This window comes from Erinaceus europaeus, chromosome 10 (assembly GCF_950295315.1).
Source record: "Erinaceus europaeus chromosome 10, mEriEur2.1, whole genome shotgun sequence".
NCBI classification, from domain to species: domain Eukaryota; kingdom Metazoa; phylum Chordata; class Mammalia; order Eulipotyphla; family Erinaceidae; genus Erinaceus; species Erinaceus europaeus.
In genome coordinates, this window is record NC_080171.1 from 69,268,206 (window position 1) to 69,284,155 (window position 15,950).

The 15,950-nt window shown below is 42.8% G+C and overlaps 1 protein-coding gene across 13 annotated transcripts in view; it reads left to right on the forward strand.

Annotated features, from left to right (window-relative positions):
• The window catches only part of TRPM3 (transient receptor potential cation channel subfamily M member 3), a 671,125-nt gene that overhangs the window by 583,949 nt on the left and 71,226 nt on the right, over positions 1-15,950 (forward strand). For all 13 annotated transcript variants that reach the window (XM_060199695.1, XM_060199701.1, XM_060199705.1 and 10 more), the window contains one exon: positions 7,076-7,250. In XM_060199695.1, the coding sequence (XP_060055678.1) occupies positions 7,076-7,250 (175 nt within the window). The remainder of the gene's footprint in view (positions 1-7,075; positions 7,251-15,950) is intronic.

Here is a 15,950-nt window from a genome sequence, read left to right on the forward strand (position 1 = left end):
AGGCGCTGCATTTCCATTCCCTTCTATCTTATTAATGACTCTACTTATCAGCCAAGGATAAGATGAAAATGAGTGTATCTTGGGCTTTATTCTCTTTCATGGGGCTTTTAAGATAATTAGTTCCATAACTGAGTCACTGACCCAGAGTATAGGCTAGATATTCCTACAGATGCAGTCAGTGAACTAGGTAGCCTATCTAGCTGGAAGTATAACAAAATATACCCACAAATGAAAGTCCTTCAACATTTGAGAACTCCATGAAGCACCAAGCAGCCTAGTCATTTTTTTAAAATATCTTTTCATTTTTTATTAGTGATTTAATATTGATTTACAAAATTATAAGAAAACGGGTATAAATCCATACCTTTCCCAGCAACCAGAGTTCTGTGTCCCCATTCCCTCACTGGAAACTATTTTAGTTCTAAGGCCAGGCAGTAGCGCGCCTGGTTAAGCACACATACATTACAGTGTGCAAGGACCTGGGCTGAAGCCTCTGGTCCCCACCTTCCGGGGGAGAAGTTTCACGAGTGGTGAAGCAGGGCTGCAGGTGTTTCTGTCTCTTTCTCCTTCTATTTCCCCCACCCCTCTTAATTTTTCTATGTCTCTATCTAATAAATAAAATTTAAAAAGAAACTATTAGTTCTCCTAAGATCACAGATATAAGTTGACTGTTATTTATATTACTATGCAGACTCTATCTATCTATCTATCTATCTATCTATCTATCTATCTATATTTGCCCTTTTTTTTCTATGACTCTGCCTTCTCTTCCTTTTTCTTTTTTACCCCCTCCAGGGTTATTGCTTGGGGTCCTTAGTGCCTGTACCATGAATCCACTGCTCCTGGCAGCCATCTTTTTTTCTATTCTTTTTGTTGTTGTTATTGTTGTTGGATAGGACAGAGAGAAATTGAGAGAAAATGAGAAGACAGAGAGGGAGAGAGAAAGATAAACACCCACAGACCTGCTTCACCGCTTATGAAGTGACCCCCCTGCAGGTGGGAAGCTGGAAAAACCGGGATCCTTGCACCCATCCTGGCTTCATATTGTGTACACTTTACCCAGTGTGATACCACCTGGGCCCCCTTCTCTTCCTTTCTAAGTCACACCTATTACTTCTGAGTATCCTCTCCCACCCACCTTTTTTTTTAATCCTCTTCTCTCTCTGTGCTTGGTGGAATTAGAGTTCACAACCCTCTCTGGTCATCTTCCCTAAACATTTACCCCTCTGGGAGTATGGACCAAAATTTTTAGGGTAGCCCAACCATTTTATGTGCCTTGTGCTCTAGAGACAGACAGCTATTCAAGATGTCTGGACACAGCAATTGTCAGTAGCCTTTTAGGAAATAAGTTCAGTGAGTGTTTGCTCTATGTGAGAAACCAGTACGCAGACAATTCACAACACAAACACCTTTGGATCTGGTGTGATTCCAGTTGATCTGCAGATCAGAGAGGTGTTAAAATCCCTGCACACGAGACTGATCCGAGGCCCATTTGTAAAGTTGGTTCTCTGACTTCTTGGATTACAGAAGAAGGGCACCAAACACCTCACAGCACAACAACCTACATACTCATAGAGAGTTCAGTTCTCCACAGAGAACTTTCCAGGATCACAAGCTGGAACCCTGACTGCATTCCTTCCTGCTGGGCTAGCTTCGCGGGCAGGAGACAGACGACCAGGGACTCATGGCTGAGCTGGGAATGCAGTTCAATCTTTGTTGATGAGCAGGAATGCAGTGCAATCTATCTAATCTCTATTCATTAGAAAATCCTGTCCTTTCTATCTCCTGAGGTGGAAGTGTCAGGTCGGAAGAAGAAGTACGTAGGATAGGGAGTGGGGAGAAGGAAAAAGCGCTAGAGCTCCGAAGTATCAAGCTTGCATCTAACCAGTGGGGATTAAACCAGTGCCCTGTAGGCAGGGTGGGTCTCAGATAAAGCAGTGATTATGTAAATAGACCACAGCATTAAGCAACGCAAGTGAACCTAACGTGATGATCAAAACAGAAGAGGTCTTAGAAGCAGAATTAGAAGCAGACCAACACTTCCTATTTCACTTGCAAATGGAATTCACAAAACCTAGTACTAACCTACCTATAGGATGCTAGAAACACCAATAATAACAACTAATGTTTACTACATGCCAAGCACTACATCAGACACACCATCCCCATAACAGCCCAATGAAGTGGGCTTCTAGGAACTTCATTTGATAAATGAATGGTGTGAAGCTGGGCCAGGGGTGGTAAAGACAGAATTCAAGCTCCTAAGCACAACCTGACCTCCTCCCAACTACAGTAAAAAATCACAAGTTAATCTTTACTAAGAACTAGTCATTTAACCTTTTTTTTAACCTTTCTTTTTTTTTTAAACATTTTAACTTTTTTTTTTATTCCCTTTTGTTGCCCTTGTTGTTTTATTGTTGTAGTTATTATTGTTGTTGTCGTCGTTGTTGGATAGGACAGAGAGAAACGGAGAGAGGAGGGGAAGACACAGAGGGGGAGAGAAAGATAGACACCTGCAGACCTGCTTCACCGCCTGTGAAGCAACTCCCCTGCAGGTGGGGAGCCGGGGTTCGAACGGGGATCCTTATGCTGGTCCTTGTGCTTTGTGCCACCTGCGCTTAACCCGCTGCGCTACAGCCCGACTCCCTAACCTTTCTTTTTTAAATTTTTTAATTATCTTTATTTATTGGCTAGAGACAGCCAGAAATCGAGGGGGGAAGGTTGTATAGAGAGGAAGAGAGCCAGAGAGACACCTGCAGCACTGCTTTACCACTCGTGAAGCTTTCCCCCTGCAGGTGGGGACCAGAGTCTCAAACCTGGGTCCTTGCACATGGTAACATGTGTGCTCAACCAGTGCACCAACACCCAACCCCAAAAATCTAATGAACTATCAATCTTTTTTTTTTTTTTTTTTTTTACCAGAGTACTGCTCAGCTCTGGCTTATGGTGGTGCAGAGGATTGAACCTGGGACTATGGAGCCTCAAGCATGAGAGTCTGTTTGCATTACCATTATGCTATCTACCCCCGTCATTTAACCTTTCCAAAAAAAAAAATGCATTTTTACTGGAAAAAAAAAAAAGTTAAATCACCGTGTCTGAGATACCTAGCTATCGTTCATGGTAAACCTAGAAAAAAACTCTGTAGTCTGACATCTGAGAATCTGTGTCATTTATTTCTGGAGCTGGGACTTTACACATGAGTGACCTCACAACTCCCAGATCAGCTATTTTTCCTTCAGGTAGAGAGACAGAGACAGGTGGCACACTTAGTTGAGCTCACATTATATGCCCAAGAGCATGGGTTCAAGCCCCAGTTCCCACATGCAGAGAGGAAACTTGATGAGCTGTGGACCAGTGTTGTAGGTCTCTCTCTATCTATCTCTCCCTTCCCTCTCAATTTCTCTTTGTTTCTATCCAATAAATGATAAATAAGTGAAATGTATTTTTTAAAAAGAAACAGAGATATAGAAGCAGGCGAGAGACACCATAGCACCTGTGCTTCCCCCCAAACCTCACGGCACCTCTCATGTGAGCTGTGTACAGGGCAAGTCACACGTCTTACCCAATGAGTTATCTCTCTGTCCCAAATATGTTTCAAATTATTTTTTTCTCAACCAAAGCACTGCTCAGCTCTGGCTTATGGTGATACTGGCAAATGAATCTGGACCCTCAGAGCCTCAGGCAGGAAAGTCTTTTGCAGAACCACTATGTTGTCTCCCCATCCCCATAACTTCATTCATTCATTCATTTATTCATTCATTCACTTTTAACCAGAACACTGCTCAACTCTGGCTGATGATGGTGCTAGGGATTAAACCTGGAACCTCAGAGCCTCAGGCAGGAAAGTCTTTTTTTGCAGAACCATTACACTGTCTCTCCAGCCCTGTTTCATATTCTTTTAACACAGGTTCATAACTACTATAATTTTTGCTCTCCTGTATAGAACACAACCAAAGGGTGTTTGCATAAATGTCATATAAGAGATCGGATTTTGTCTCCTTTACGTAAATATCCTTCAGTGTTGGCTGGAGTGCTGGTTTAGCAATAAACACAGAACTGCAGGACTGACTTGCGTGAGACCCTGGGTCAGTTCCCAGCACTACATATACTGGAGCAGGATTCTGTTCCCCCTCCCCTCCTTTCCCCTTCCTAACACACACACATATAAATACATAAGTTATAATCTTTTTAAAATATCCAGTGAACTGTAAAGTTTAGATTTAAAGTCAAGTTCTCAGTTCTCACTCTCAGTCTCACTAATAATAATCTATCACTACTTCACCCTCAAATTTTGGTATCTTCATGGAAGTTGGAAATGTCTGTAAAACATGAGTTGAACACTACTTTGTCATGGCCTTGGTTTAAGCCCTGCCCCCACCACAGTGGGGAAGCTTCAGTGCTGTGGGCTCTCTCTTTCTTTCTCCCTCTCTCTTTCATCATATCCACACACACACACACACACACACACACACACACACACACAGTTGAGTGTTTGCAAAGAATATTTCTTCTTATTGATCATTTTGGTCCTCTGAAGATCACAATCAAGTTGGAATGAAGGGGCTGGGCAGTGGTGCACTCGGTTAAGTGCACATATCACCATTATGCAAAGATCCCAGTTCAAGACCCCATTCCCCACTTGAGGGAGGACACTTCATGAAAGGTGAAGCAGATCTTCAGTTATCTATTTTTCTCTCCCCTTCTCTGTCTTCCCTTTCCTCTCAATTTCTCTCTGTCCTATCAAATAAAAATTAAGTAGAGAGAAAAAAATCTTTAAAAAAAATAGAATGAAAACAACTTAAACAAGAAAGTTGCTAATTTTATAGTCTGAGTCTTCATGGAACAAAGTAGCTCCCAAGTCAACTTAGGAGTATAATGCTTCCTCTCCCCCAGTTTTTTTTTTCTTTTGTCATTATGGTGGTTTCTCCCATTGGGATCAAGATTCTCAGTCAAAGAAAAATAGGGAAAGAGATAGAGATAAGGACTGAAAATCCAAAGCTTCCACCAGTGTGGTGGAGTCTGGGCTTGAACCTGCATCACACACATGGCAAAACAGGCACCCTCCCAGGTGAGCTATTTTACATCAGTCTAGAGAAACATAGTAAGGAAGACCTATTTGTGTCTTTTCATTGAGAAAACTTTTTCATAAATAAATGATGTAAGATTTTCATACACTGCAAAAGAGAATGAGAGAGAGAAAGAATGAAAAACAGACCAGTGTTTCCCATAAACCTATTTCAACACAGCTGGCTTGCTCATTTTAAGAGAATTCTGAGACCACAATGATTAAGTTGTGAAAGGAATAGCTAATCGCCTAGCCTATGCTTAAATTGTGGTAAACAAACATGAGTTAGTCACATTCTGAGAAATCCTTACTTAGTTTCAAAGTCAGACAAAAATTTTTTTGTTTGTTTGTTTTTAGACAGAGACAGGCCAAGAGAATGAAATAAAGGGAAAGAAGCTTCCCTCAGTGCTGTGGGGGCTGGGCTCTAACCTAGCTCGCACACATGGCAGAGCAGCGCACTTTCCAAATGAGCTACACATACATAGAAGATGAATTCTGACAGTTGATTAAATAACCTAAAATATAGTGAGCCCCCCACCCCATGTGATAAGACATATGGGAAGGTTGCATTGTTTTTATTTCTATACCAGGCACCATGGAATAAACTCTTTACACTAGGAAAATTTAAGAGTTTAAAGCCTTCATTATCATCGAAAAGATTGTCATCAACCTCCCTGTTCCTTCATGAAGGTCGATGTCCCGAGAAGGTGGTCTTCTATATTAGGTGTGTTGATGCAAGGGATGGAAACCAATTCTCAACAGGCTAAGCCCAGGAGGGGTGTGTTATAGGAAGGTGTGATGAACATGTCTCTAAGAGCTACGCTAACCAGGCATTCAACACTATGAAGACATCTCTCTGGAATGGCTGTTTCTTTTCAGTCTGTTCAGCTTCATTAGTAGGACATGGAGCCTCAGACACTCTGAATTCACATCATTACACACACAGAGAGAAAGGGAAACTTCTCGCTTTAGCTGAAAAAAAAATAAAAAGTCCAAAGAGAGAATTCTGATGGGTCTGTCTTCTATGCCATGCCTACCTCCTACCACTTTTAGCAGGGAGGAAGCAGCATAATGAAGCCATCCTTGAAAGGCTACCTCTCGTTATGACCACCATATGAGGGAATTATTTCTAAAAGAAAGAATCAGTGGATTTGGGCCAGGTGGAATAACAGTTACTATATCCTCATCTATTTTTGGTAATAAAAGTAATGTAGACTATGAAAAACCAACCCAGATAACCTATATCATGAGGACAAGCAGAGAGAGAGAGAAAGAGAGAACAGAAACACTGTCCTTGAGTATATTCATGAGGGGCTTATAAAAATATGTCAAGATGATAATTCAACATTTTAACAGTTAACACAAAAATTAGCTATTAGGCTCCCTGATTCTGATGCCTAAGAAAATGCCCTCCATAACTAATGTGCTGTGGAAGTAAGAAAGTGTGGTCCTCTGAGAGACTGGCTAGTGGTAGAATACCATGCAGAGAGGTGGGGTCACAGCAATAAGATGGTATATGGTGAATATTTGTGGTCCCAGAGTTGTCTACAAATGATTGTTTTCTTGAACTTGCCGACTTTTCATCAGCCTTTAGAACTTAGGGAATATATACCATATTGCAGTAGTTCTCGAAATAGCTCAACTATTCCAACTGTAATTTTGCTAAGAAAAAAGAAACCCAAGGAGGGCATTGTTTCCCCTAGAATCAGAAAAATGACTGACCTCACACAAAGATCCAAGCTCTTATGCTAATATGCTTCCCATATTTAGTCTTGACTAGGTCCCACGGGAAGCAGTGGAGAATCAAATGGATTTTGAGTTACTGCTAAGATTGTGTGGTTTCAATGAGCAAGTCTTCTCTTGTTAAATGCAGTTCCCTGTGTGAACATCCCTAACAGCAGCCTCCCAAGTGGCCCTCCTTCAAAGGTTTCCACTGTTGTCAGCATGTATAGGGATGCTTAATCATGTGGGTTTTCTTCTGTTTCTCCCTCTACTTCTTCCCCCTTCCAGATGATAGACATGATGTACTTCGTTATCATTATGCTGGTGGTGCTGATGAGTTTCGGAGTCGCCAGGCAGGCCATTCTTTTTCCCAACGAAGAACCATCATGGAAATTGGCCAAGAACATCTTCTATATGCCCTACTGGATGATTTATGGGGAAGTGTTTGCAGACCAGATAGACCGTAAGCAAGTTTATGATTCTCATACACCAAAGTCAGGTATTTAACTTCAATTGGGTCATGTCTTTTTCCAAGTTCATTTGTTTGTTCTCAATAAATGGCTCAAGATAGAGGACTGAATCTTAGCTTGCTCTCTTAGTGGAAAACAAAATCATAATTACTGAACTTGAATACATAATTTTAGCCAAGTAGTCCTCGGGTGTTTCTTCAGGTATGTCCCTCCTGTGACTCTGATTGACATCTAGTGTGCCAAATTGGATCAAGGAATGAACCATTTACAAAAAATATCCAAATTCTCTGGGGATTCAAAAATCACAAGGCCACATGCTGAATACTTCAGCAGTAGGAACAGCTTATGTCACCACTTCCCACCCCTACCCCTGGCCTTTAAAAAATAAATTCCTTGGTTTGACTTCATAACAAATAAGCAATTCTTAGTTTCGCCATTAGAATTCAAGAGTGAAGACAAACATCTGCATAGTGTTTTCCTTGCCCTGGAAACTATTCTCCAGCTCCTTTCCCTGCTGTCTTAAATTATGTGCTATTGAGAGTCAAAAGAAGCTAGTATTCATTGCCTGGAAGTATGGAAAATGCCTTTGGTTATAAAATGCCTTTGCTTGGTGGAAATGCCAGAAAAAAAGTGTGTGTGGGGGTCCACATCTATACTGTGAAGTGATTCAGTGTGGGGACCAAGCTCCACCAGGTCTCCAGTGTTTCATACCCACATAGATGCTGTTTCTCTGGAATAAATACTCCTCTTGTATAGGGTCTAAAGATAGTTGTATCCTAGGTGTCTGTCCCAGCATTGTATTTAGCCTAGATATCAAGACCCACCCAGTACTGGGAAGCTAACTGGGAAAGAAATATCAGGAAGAAATGTCTTTCAGTAGAGAAGCTGAATCCCAGGAATGACTACTTATCATTTTCCCTGAGGACTTTTGCTCTAGAAATATCATCCTCCCAACATTGTTGAATTCATATTTTTCAAACTTTTTTCTTCTTTTTCTTTTGGCTGACAGGCCAGCCATCTGAGCCCTGTACTGTGGACATGAACTAGTCTTACATGCTTGGTAGTATAGCTTATTAAGAACAGGAGACAAGGGGGTGGAGAGACAGCATAGTGGTCCTGCAAAATGACTTTAGTGCCTGAGTCTCTTGAGTGCCCAGGTTCAACCCCCAGCACCACCATTACCAGTGCTCTGGCTAAAAACCAAACAAGCAAAATGGAAGCCAAGACTGGCAGATGCTAGTCTGCTAGTTAACCTCCCTCCTCCAATCCCTGCCAGTCAGTCCCAGGTAGCAGTGAGATAGGAAATGAGACTAGAGCACCAATATGTGCATATTTTTCAAGCTTATTAAAAAGGCAGGAATACCCAAGCAAGAAGTCACCAGTAGTACATCAATTTCCCTTCTGTGATGAATTCTGAACAAAACTCTTTCCTTCTCAGTGTGGTATCTGCAGCAAGAAGACATGTTTCAGAATGCCTAATTGGAATAAACACTCATTTCATGAGACTCAAGTCAACTCACTGAGAAAGAAACTTAACTCCACCCCCCACCTGTAATATCTTAGCTTGACAGTGAGCACCCTTTTACAAGAAAGCTTTCCAGGGACTAGGGAAAACTCTTCTGGGGATCCTCCTTTCAAATTGTTCCAAAAGACAGAACAATGCTCTGAAAATCCACCTATGAACATGCCTAGAGACTAAATGTGTTCCTTTCCCCCAATACACTGCTTTTATACTTCCATTATGTTGCCTTTTCTAGGTTTCCTTTCTTCTCCTTAAATGAGATTGGGCTCTCATGCATGTTTTAACAATGAAATAGGTAGAGGGTGGGGACAGGAGGTGAGTTGTAGGTATGTTTTATGAACGGGATTCGGTCTGTCCCTCTACAAGTGGCCATTTATTGATGTTGTACTATGAACTCAGCCTAGTGCAACAAACACCACCATCTGGCTGAATCAGAGGATTTATTATTGTTATTTTAAAAGAAGGGCTGATTGTAGTTTAGAACTGAACACCCCCACCCACCCAACTCTCGAAGATGGAAGAGAGGTGTTTTATGTGAGTAGAACATGGGAACAGATTTTCCCCTCTTGTTGAATAGATTTGTGGTGTCCTACTACTGTGTGAGAATACATTTCTAGCCCAAGTTCCAATATGTAACTGGCCCAGCCTTGAACCCTTTTGTGATACTCTTCCCCATCAACCACTGGCCTTCCTGTTCTTTGACTTCCTGAAATTGACTGCAATAGTAGCCACTGTTCTAAGCTAAATCAGCCAGTTTTTCTGTCTAAAGTGCTCAACAGTATTTGTCCTTTCTCAAATGGGTCTAGCAGGCTGCCCCACCTCCCAGCCCCCAAATCTCTCATCACATTTGGTCAAGATCATTGAACACCCCTATCTACTAAAGGATCTAGTGTCATGTTTTGGCATTGTGTGGGCCCAAGGGGCATTGGATGACTCCCCCACCAGGTCATTCAGAACTTCCCAGGAACCCCAAGTACCAAGCTATTTGAGAAAGGTCTAAACCATTCACGCTGCCCCTGCGGTGTCTTGCCTCTTCTCTGTGCTGTGTCCAGGTTGATCATGAAGCATGTGTTCAGGCTGGTGGGATGCCATGTCCACCTGGACCCACGGCCCTGCCCAGGGTGTAGCAATGCCACCCTGTGGCTGTGCCCTGTGTGGGTCTAGCCCGTTGCTCATTCCCAAGTGCCTTCTCTGGGTGACTCATTTCTAACATGGTGCACGTGCTCCATATCTAACTCTTTCCGTCTTCAGCTACAAAATGGCTGCGCCCATTCGTGATCTTTTTCTAATCCGGCTGAATGTTCACGGGGGTGTGATGGGGTACCAGGGTGGGTTACTAACACTTTTCTCCTACCCCAGAAGGGAGGACAGCTATTGTGCCCTCACTTCTGGGAGGTAATGCCACCCAACAACAGACTTGTGACATATATTCCACTTTTTCCCCTTGTGGTTTGTCCTGAACCCTGAGACTCTCAGGAAGGCTGCAAAAAGCTAGAATGAGACTTGTATGGTTACTTTCCAAATGTGCTTAAAACCTAAGATCACACATTTTGTAGTGTTTTGATCTTGAAGGGACATTGAATCTTGCCAAAGGTCTTTTCTGTATCTATTGACATAATCATGTGGTTTGGGGCTTTTCTTTCGTTGATGTGGTAGATCACATTTCTTGATTTATGTATACTGAACCAGCCTTGCAACCCTGGAATAAATCTCACTTTGTTATGATGTAAAACTTGGGCTGGTTTGGTGTATTGCACCAAAGCAAAGGACTCTGGGAAAGGAAACCAGGGGAAGGGGTGGGGGAGGGGTATATTGGGGGTTGTAGAGCATGATGATGGGACAGGACTGAAGTTGGGGATGAGAGTGCACTGCAGACACCTATCATGGCGAAATGTGAAATTGCCAATAACTGTGTGTGCCAATAACTGTACTATCAACCATTAACCTCCCCCCAATTAAAAAAAAATCTAAGCTCAGAAGGGAAACACAAAAATAATGAAGTTACTGTCAAATCCAAAGATAGACTAGTGTTGTTGTTTTTTTAATAACTAAGACAGGTTGGACCAATGCAACTCATTGTCTAATCTAAATCTAAATTATTGGCAGAAGTTGAACTGCCTGTTTAGGCAAGAAGGCAAGAACATGACAGAAATCAGAACTAGTGAGCTATGGGAAGGGCGATGACAGCTGCTTTACCTGAACACACTGCTAACATCCTGATTAGCTGATGAACTTGATGATGTGGGGTGGGCAGTTGATTTGGCTTTGCTTTTATTTGTCCCAAATTGTAAATCAAGTGTTCATCTCATATATACAACTGGTTCTCTAAGACCCAACCTGGCAGCTACCATGAAATGACTTGGAGTTCAGCTTGCTAAATGCATTGCTACCAAACAATGACACCTTCCCCTTCCTTTGAGGACAGTGTCATTAAGGGAGCCCTTCTTCCCTGGCTTCTGAGAGCCTGTTGAAAGAAAACTGAAGAGACAAAAAGTACTGACAGAAGCAGAATGAATTTCCGATGCAACCATGCCAATGCCAGGGTGAAGTGAAAACTAGACTGTCTCCTGTTGAGGAAGCTGGTTCCATGTCTTGGGAGGTGTGTGGAAGTCCCCTTTGCTGGCAGAGAAAATGGGGTGGCACTGGCTACCTCAGATCTCTGCATGAAGGAGTCTTCCCTTCATTGACAGGACATCTGTGTGCTGTTGCTGCTCACTCAGTTTCTATATGACCCATCAGGGAAGAAGGGCAGTGAATCATCCTCCTAGACATATTCAGTAAGGGTCTAAATTTAATCCTTCCTAGGCTTTTTTTTTTTTTTTTTTTGCCTCCAGGGTTATTGCTGTGGCTCAGTGCCTGCACTATGAATCCACTGCTTCTGGAGGCTACTTTTTCCCCCCATTTTGTTGCCCTTCTTGTTGTCATTATTGTTATTGTTGCCATTGATGTTGTTGTTGTTGTTGTTGGATAGGACAGAGAGAAATTGAGAGAGGAGGGGAAGACAGAGATGGAGAGAAAGACACCTGCAGACCTGCTTCACTACTTGTGAAGCAACCCCCCCTGCAGGTGGGGAACCTGGAGCTCGAACTGGGACCGGACCTTGCGCTTTGCACCACGTGTGCTTAACCTGTTGAACTACCGCCCAACCCCTGGCTGTTTTTTTTCTTTTTTCCAAGTTTGGGAAGTAATGTGAAAGCAGAGTGTCCACAACTTACTTCCTACCCAGATAGCTTACTATGACCTGGCTGTTTCCATACACCCCAAACTAACTCTCCAGTCTAGTTAGTTCATGTATGTGTCATCTTATTCTTCTCTTATAGTCCAGAGCTTTCCTATCTGAAATTAATAAGTAATCTGGATGAGGGGTAAGTGATAGGGGAAGATAACCAGAGGGCTCTGTACCCCCATTTCACCAGGACCTGAAGTGTTTGTCACCAGGAATCTTGTTTTTATACCATTATTAAAAGGAATGAAAAATCTGAAAAACACCAGAAGAAGCCAGGTACTATTTCTCTTATCTGAGAGAGAAGAGGATAAATGGAAGGACACTCAGAAGTAGTAACAGGTGTAGGTATGACTTAGAAAAAAAGGGAAAGCAAGACCACAGAAAAAATGGACAAAAAATAGATATACAGGTATAGATATAGCTTTTTAAAAAATGTTATTATCTTTATTTTATTGGACAGAGACAGTGAGAACTTGAGAGAGAAGGGGGACAAAGAGACAGGAGGAGACAGAGAGATACCCACAACACTGCTTTACCACTTGCAAAGCAGGTGGGGACCAGAGGCTTGAACCTGAGTCTCTGTGCATTGTGACATGTGTGCTCAACCAGGTGCACCACCACCCCGCCCCTAGATATAGTCAGCCCGTATCTGTGACCTGGCGATAACTACTGCAGTTTCCAATGGAGGGGATGCAACACAGAACCCTGGTGGTGGGAATGGTATGGAATTATACCACTATTATCTTATATTTCTGTAAATCAATATTAAAGTACTAATAAAAAAATAAAACAATCTGGAGTAGGATCATGTTTTGTTATCATATACATGTACTTATTCATTTACTTATTCCTTTTTTACCAGAGCACCGTTCAGCTTTGGCTTATGATGGTGCAGGGGATTGAACCTGGGACTCTGGAGCCTCAGGCATGAGAGTCTGTTTGCATAACCATTATGCTATCTGTCCTCTGCCCTCATTTACTTATTCCTAAAGTTCTTTTTTTAATAGCAGAACGATCTTGATCTGGCAAGACAGCTCTGCTGGAGAGTGGGCCTGCTTTGTCATGTGCATGACCCAGGTTCAATCGCAGCCCCCAAAGCACCAGAGGAAGTTTCTGTGTTATTGTCTTTCCTTCTCTCCCTTTATCTCTGTTTCCCTCCTTCTATCTGAAAAATTGAACCCAGAGTTGTGAAGCCCCTATAAGACAAATAATAAGAATAATTCTTGTTCTTTTGTGCCCATGTGGTCTTTGATGTAGACTATATTTGAAATGCCTCTGTTCAGGGGCTGGGACACGTGTCCATGTGAAGTATGTGTATATCTTATCTACTTCTTAAGAAAGAAGGACAGAGACAGAGACCAGAGCACTGCTCAACTCTGGTAGGAGGTGGTTCTAGGGACCAAAGCTGTGGCCCCTGGAGCATCAGGCAGGCAAGCTGGTGCTCCACCAGGCTGAGAGATGTCCTCGGCCCACATCACTTTTCTTCTTTTTATTTACTTTGTGTGTGTGTGTGTGTGTGTGTGTGTGTGTGTGTATGTGTAAGAGAGAGAGAGAGAGAGAGAGAGAGAGAGAGAGAGAGAACAGAGCTAGAGTATCACTTCAATAAATGTGCTGCCTGCTAAGAATCGAACTCAGAACTTCATGCTTGAGAGCTCAACACCTTATCCACTGAGCTATCTCCTGAACCTACTTTTCTTCTTCATCATCTTTTTTTAACATTATATTTATTTATTCAGTGGATAGAGGCAGAAAGAATTTGAGAGGGGAGGAGGAGGTAGTGAGGGAGGGAGAAAGAGAGAAAGAGAGAGAGAGATACCTGCACCACTGTTCCACTACTCATGAAGCTCTCCCCATCCACCCACAGGTGGAGACTGGAAGCTTGAACCTGAGTCTTTGGGCACTGTAATGTGTGTGCTCTAATGAGTGTGGCACTGCCTGGTCCCCCACGTTACTTTTACGTATCCAAGAGTTTGTTCCACTTCATGTGTGGAAATTGGGATAGTCCAATGCCGGTTTCTAAAAACTGCCTGCTGAAGTCAACCTAGAGAAGTCAAGCTGAGAATCTGCCTATTGTTTTGCACTGCAGTCAGTCTGCTCCAGCACTGAAAACTTGAGGCGATGCATCTGTTCAGCATTCAGGGCTGACCTTCTCTAATGAATTCAGAGCACACTGATGCCTAACAGCTATAGTGTGGGGAGAGTTGTCTGACCAAGGAACGTATTTTGAAAAAAGAAAAACTTCAGCTAGTGCCAACCTTTGGGAAAGGGGTGGGGAAATTATTTTGCTGGGTTCTGTTTTGGCAGGTTGCTAAGGTAGCCAGCCAACAGCCAATATGAGGTACCGCCCGCATTTTCTGTCCCTCAAAGTCAGCTTGCATTCTAGAAGACACTCATCAGTCTTGTTTACTAAGGTGAATGAGGCTCCTTGGGTTTACAAAGACAGGGGGCTGTTTACAGACAGACTGCTGAGGTGACTCAGTGTATTATTGTGACCAACATCTGGTCCCCTCTCAGAACATTCCTTTATTCCTTACTCACAGGTTGGGTTCCCTTTTGAATTCCTTCATTTTTTATTTTTCTCATCTTGTTCCTGTCATAGTGAAGTACACTCCAGAATTTGGAATCCAGGAGAGGGAAATGAACACTAACAATTGGGGGCTGGGTGGTAGCACACCCAGTAGAGTGGCATGTTACAATGCAGTAGGACCCGGGTTCAAGCCCCCAGCCCTAACCTATAAGGGGGAAGCTTCACAAGAGGTGAAGCAGTGCTACAGGTGTCAGTCTCTCTCCCTCCCTCACTTGCTTCCCTTTCAATTTCACTCTGTCTCTACCTAACATAAATAATAAATAAATAAGTAAAATGAACACTAACAATTTACTTAATGAGACAGAGTCCCTCCTAACCCCACTCCCCAACTCCTGCACCATCACCACCACCAAAAGAAGGTACTCAATCTCCCTCATTGAAAACAGGGTCACAGCAGATGAAGCCTTGCAAAGAGTGGGAATTTGTAGTTGATCCCTAAACTGGGAGTATGGATGGGCTAGGCAGATGGGAATGGAGGGCAGGAGTGAAGAACAGCCTTCCCAGCTGAGCCTTAGCCTGAGCATGGAACGTTTCTGACTCAGCAAGGAGCTTGGTGGGATGAACTTAAGGGTGAGAGACAGGAGGTAGGAAGAAAGACAGATGGGTCTGAAGAGACAAGGGCAGACAGACACACATCACAGATGACTTGTACTCCATGCTGAGAATACTCACACAATCTATGTGTTTAAGTAGGAACTGTCAAAACAAACATGAATAAAGGGGTGAGTGTGGGGGACATGGCATAATGGTGATGCAAAAAGATTTTTGTGCCTCAGGCTCCAAAGTCCCAGATTCAACTCCTGAGCTGAGGTGGCATAAATCAGGGCTGAGCGGTGCTGTAGTATTAAACATAAATAAAAGGGATGAGAAGATTTTGAACTCCAGGCTCATGGGTCTCCAAAACCTTATCTAGATTTTGGCAACAGTCATGGAAGGCTCTGCAAGGACAAATACCTCCCCACACACATACACACATACCTTTCCTTTGAGTAGCTGATGTGTAACAAGAGATATTATGAGCACATAGTCCACCTGTTTGTTTTTGAAGAGAGCTCAGGAACCTCCTCTAAATGATTTGTACCAACTCCCTTTACTGTGGATGGAACAGCTTACTTATATTATTGTAATGTGGATTTCTGTCCCTCAATGAATTCAATGGCAAATGTAAGGGGTTGCCTTGGGGTGGGGATGGGGAGGCAGGTGATGGAGCACCTGGTTGAGCGCACACATTACAGTGCGAAAGGACCCAGGTTCAATCCCCCTAAAGAGAGGAAGCTTCTTGAGCAATGAAGGATGAAACAAGTCTGCAAGGTATTTCTCTTTCTCTCTCCCTCTCTGTCTTTCCCTCCTCTCTCAAT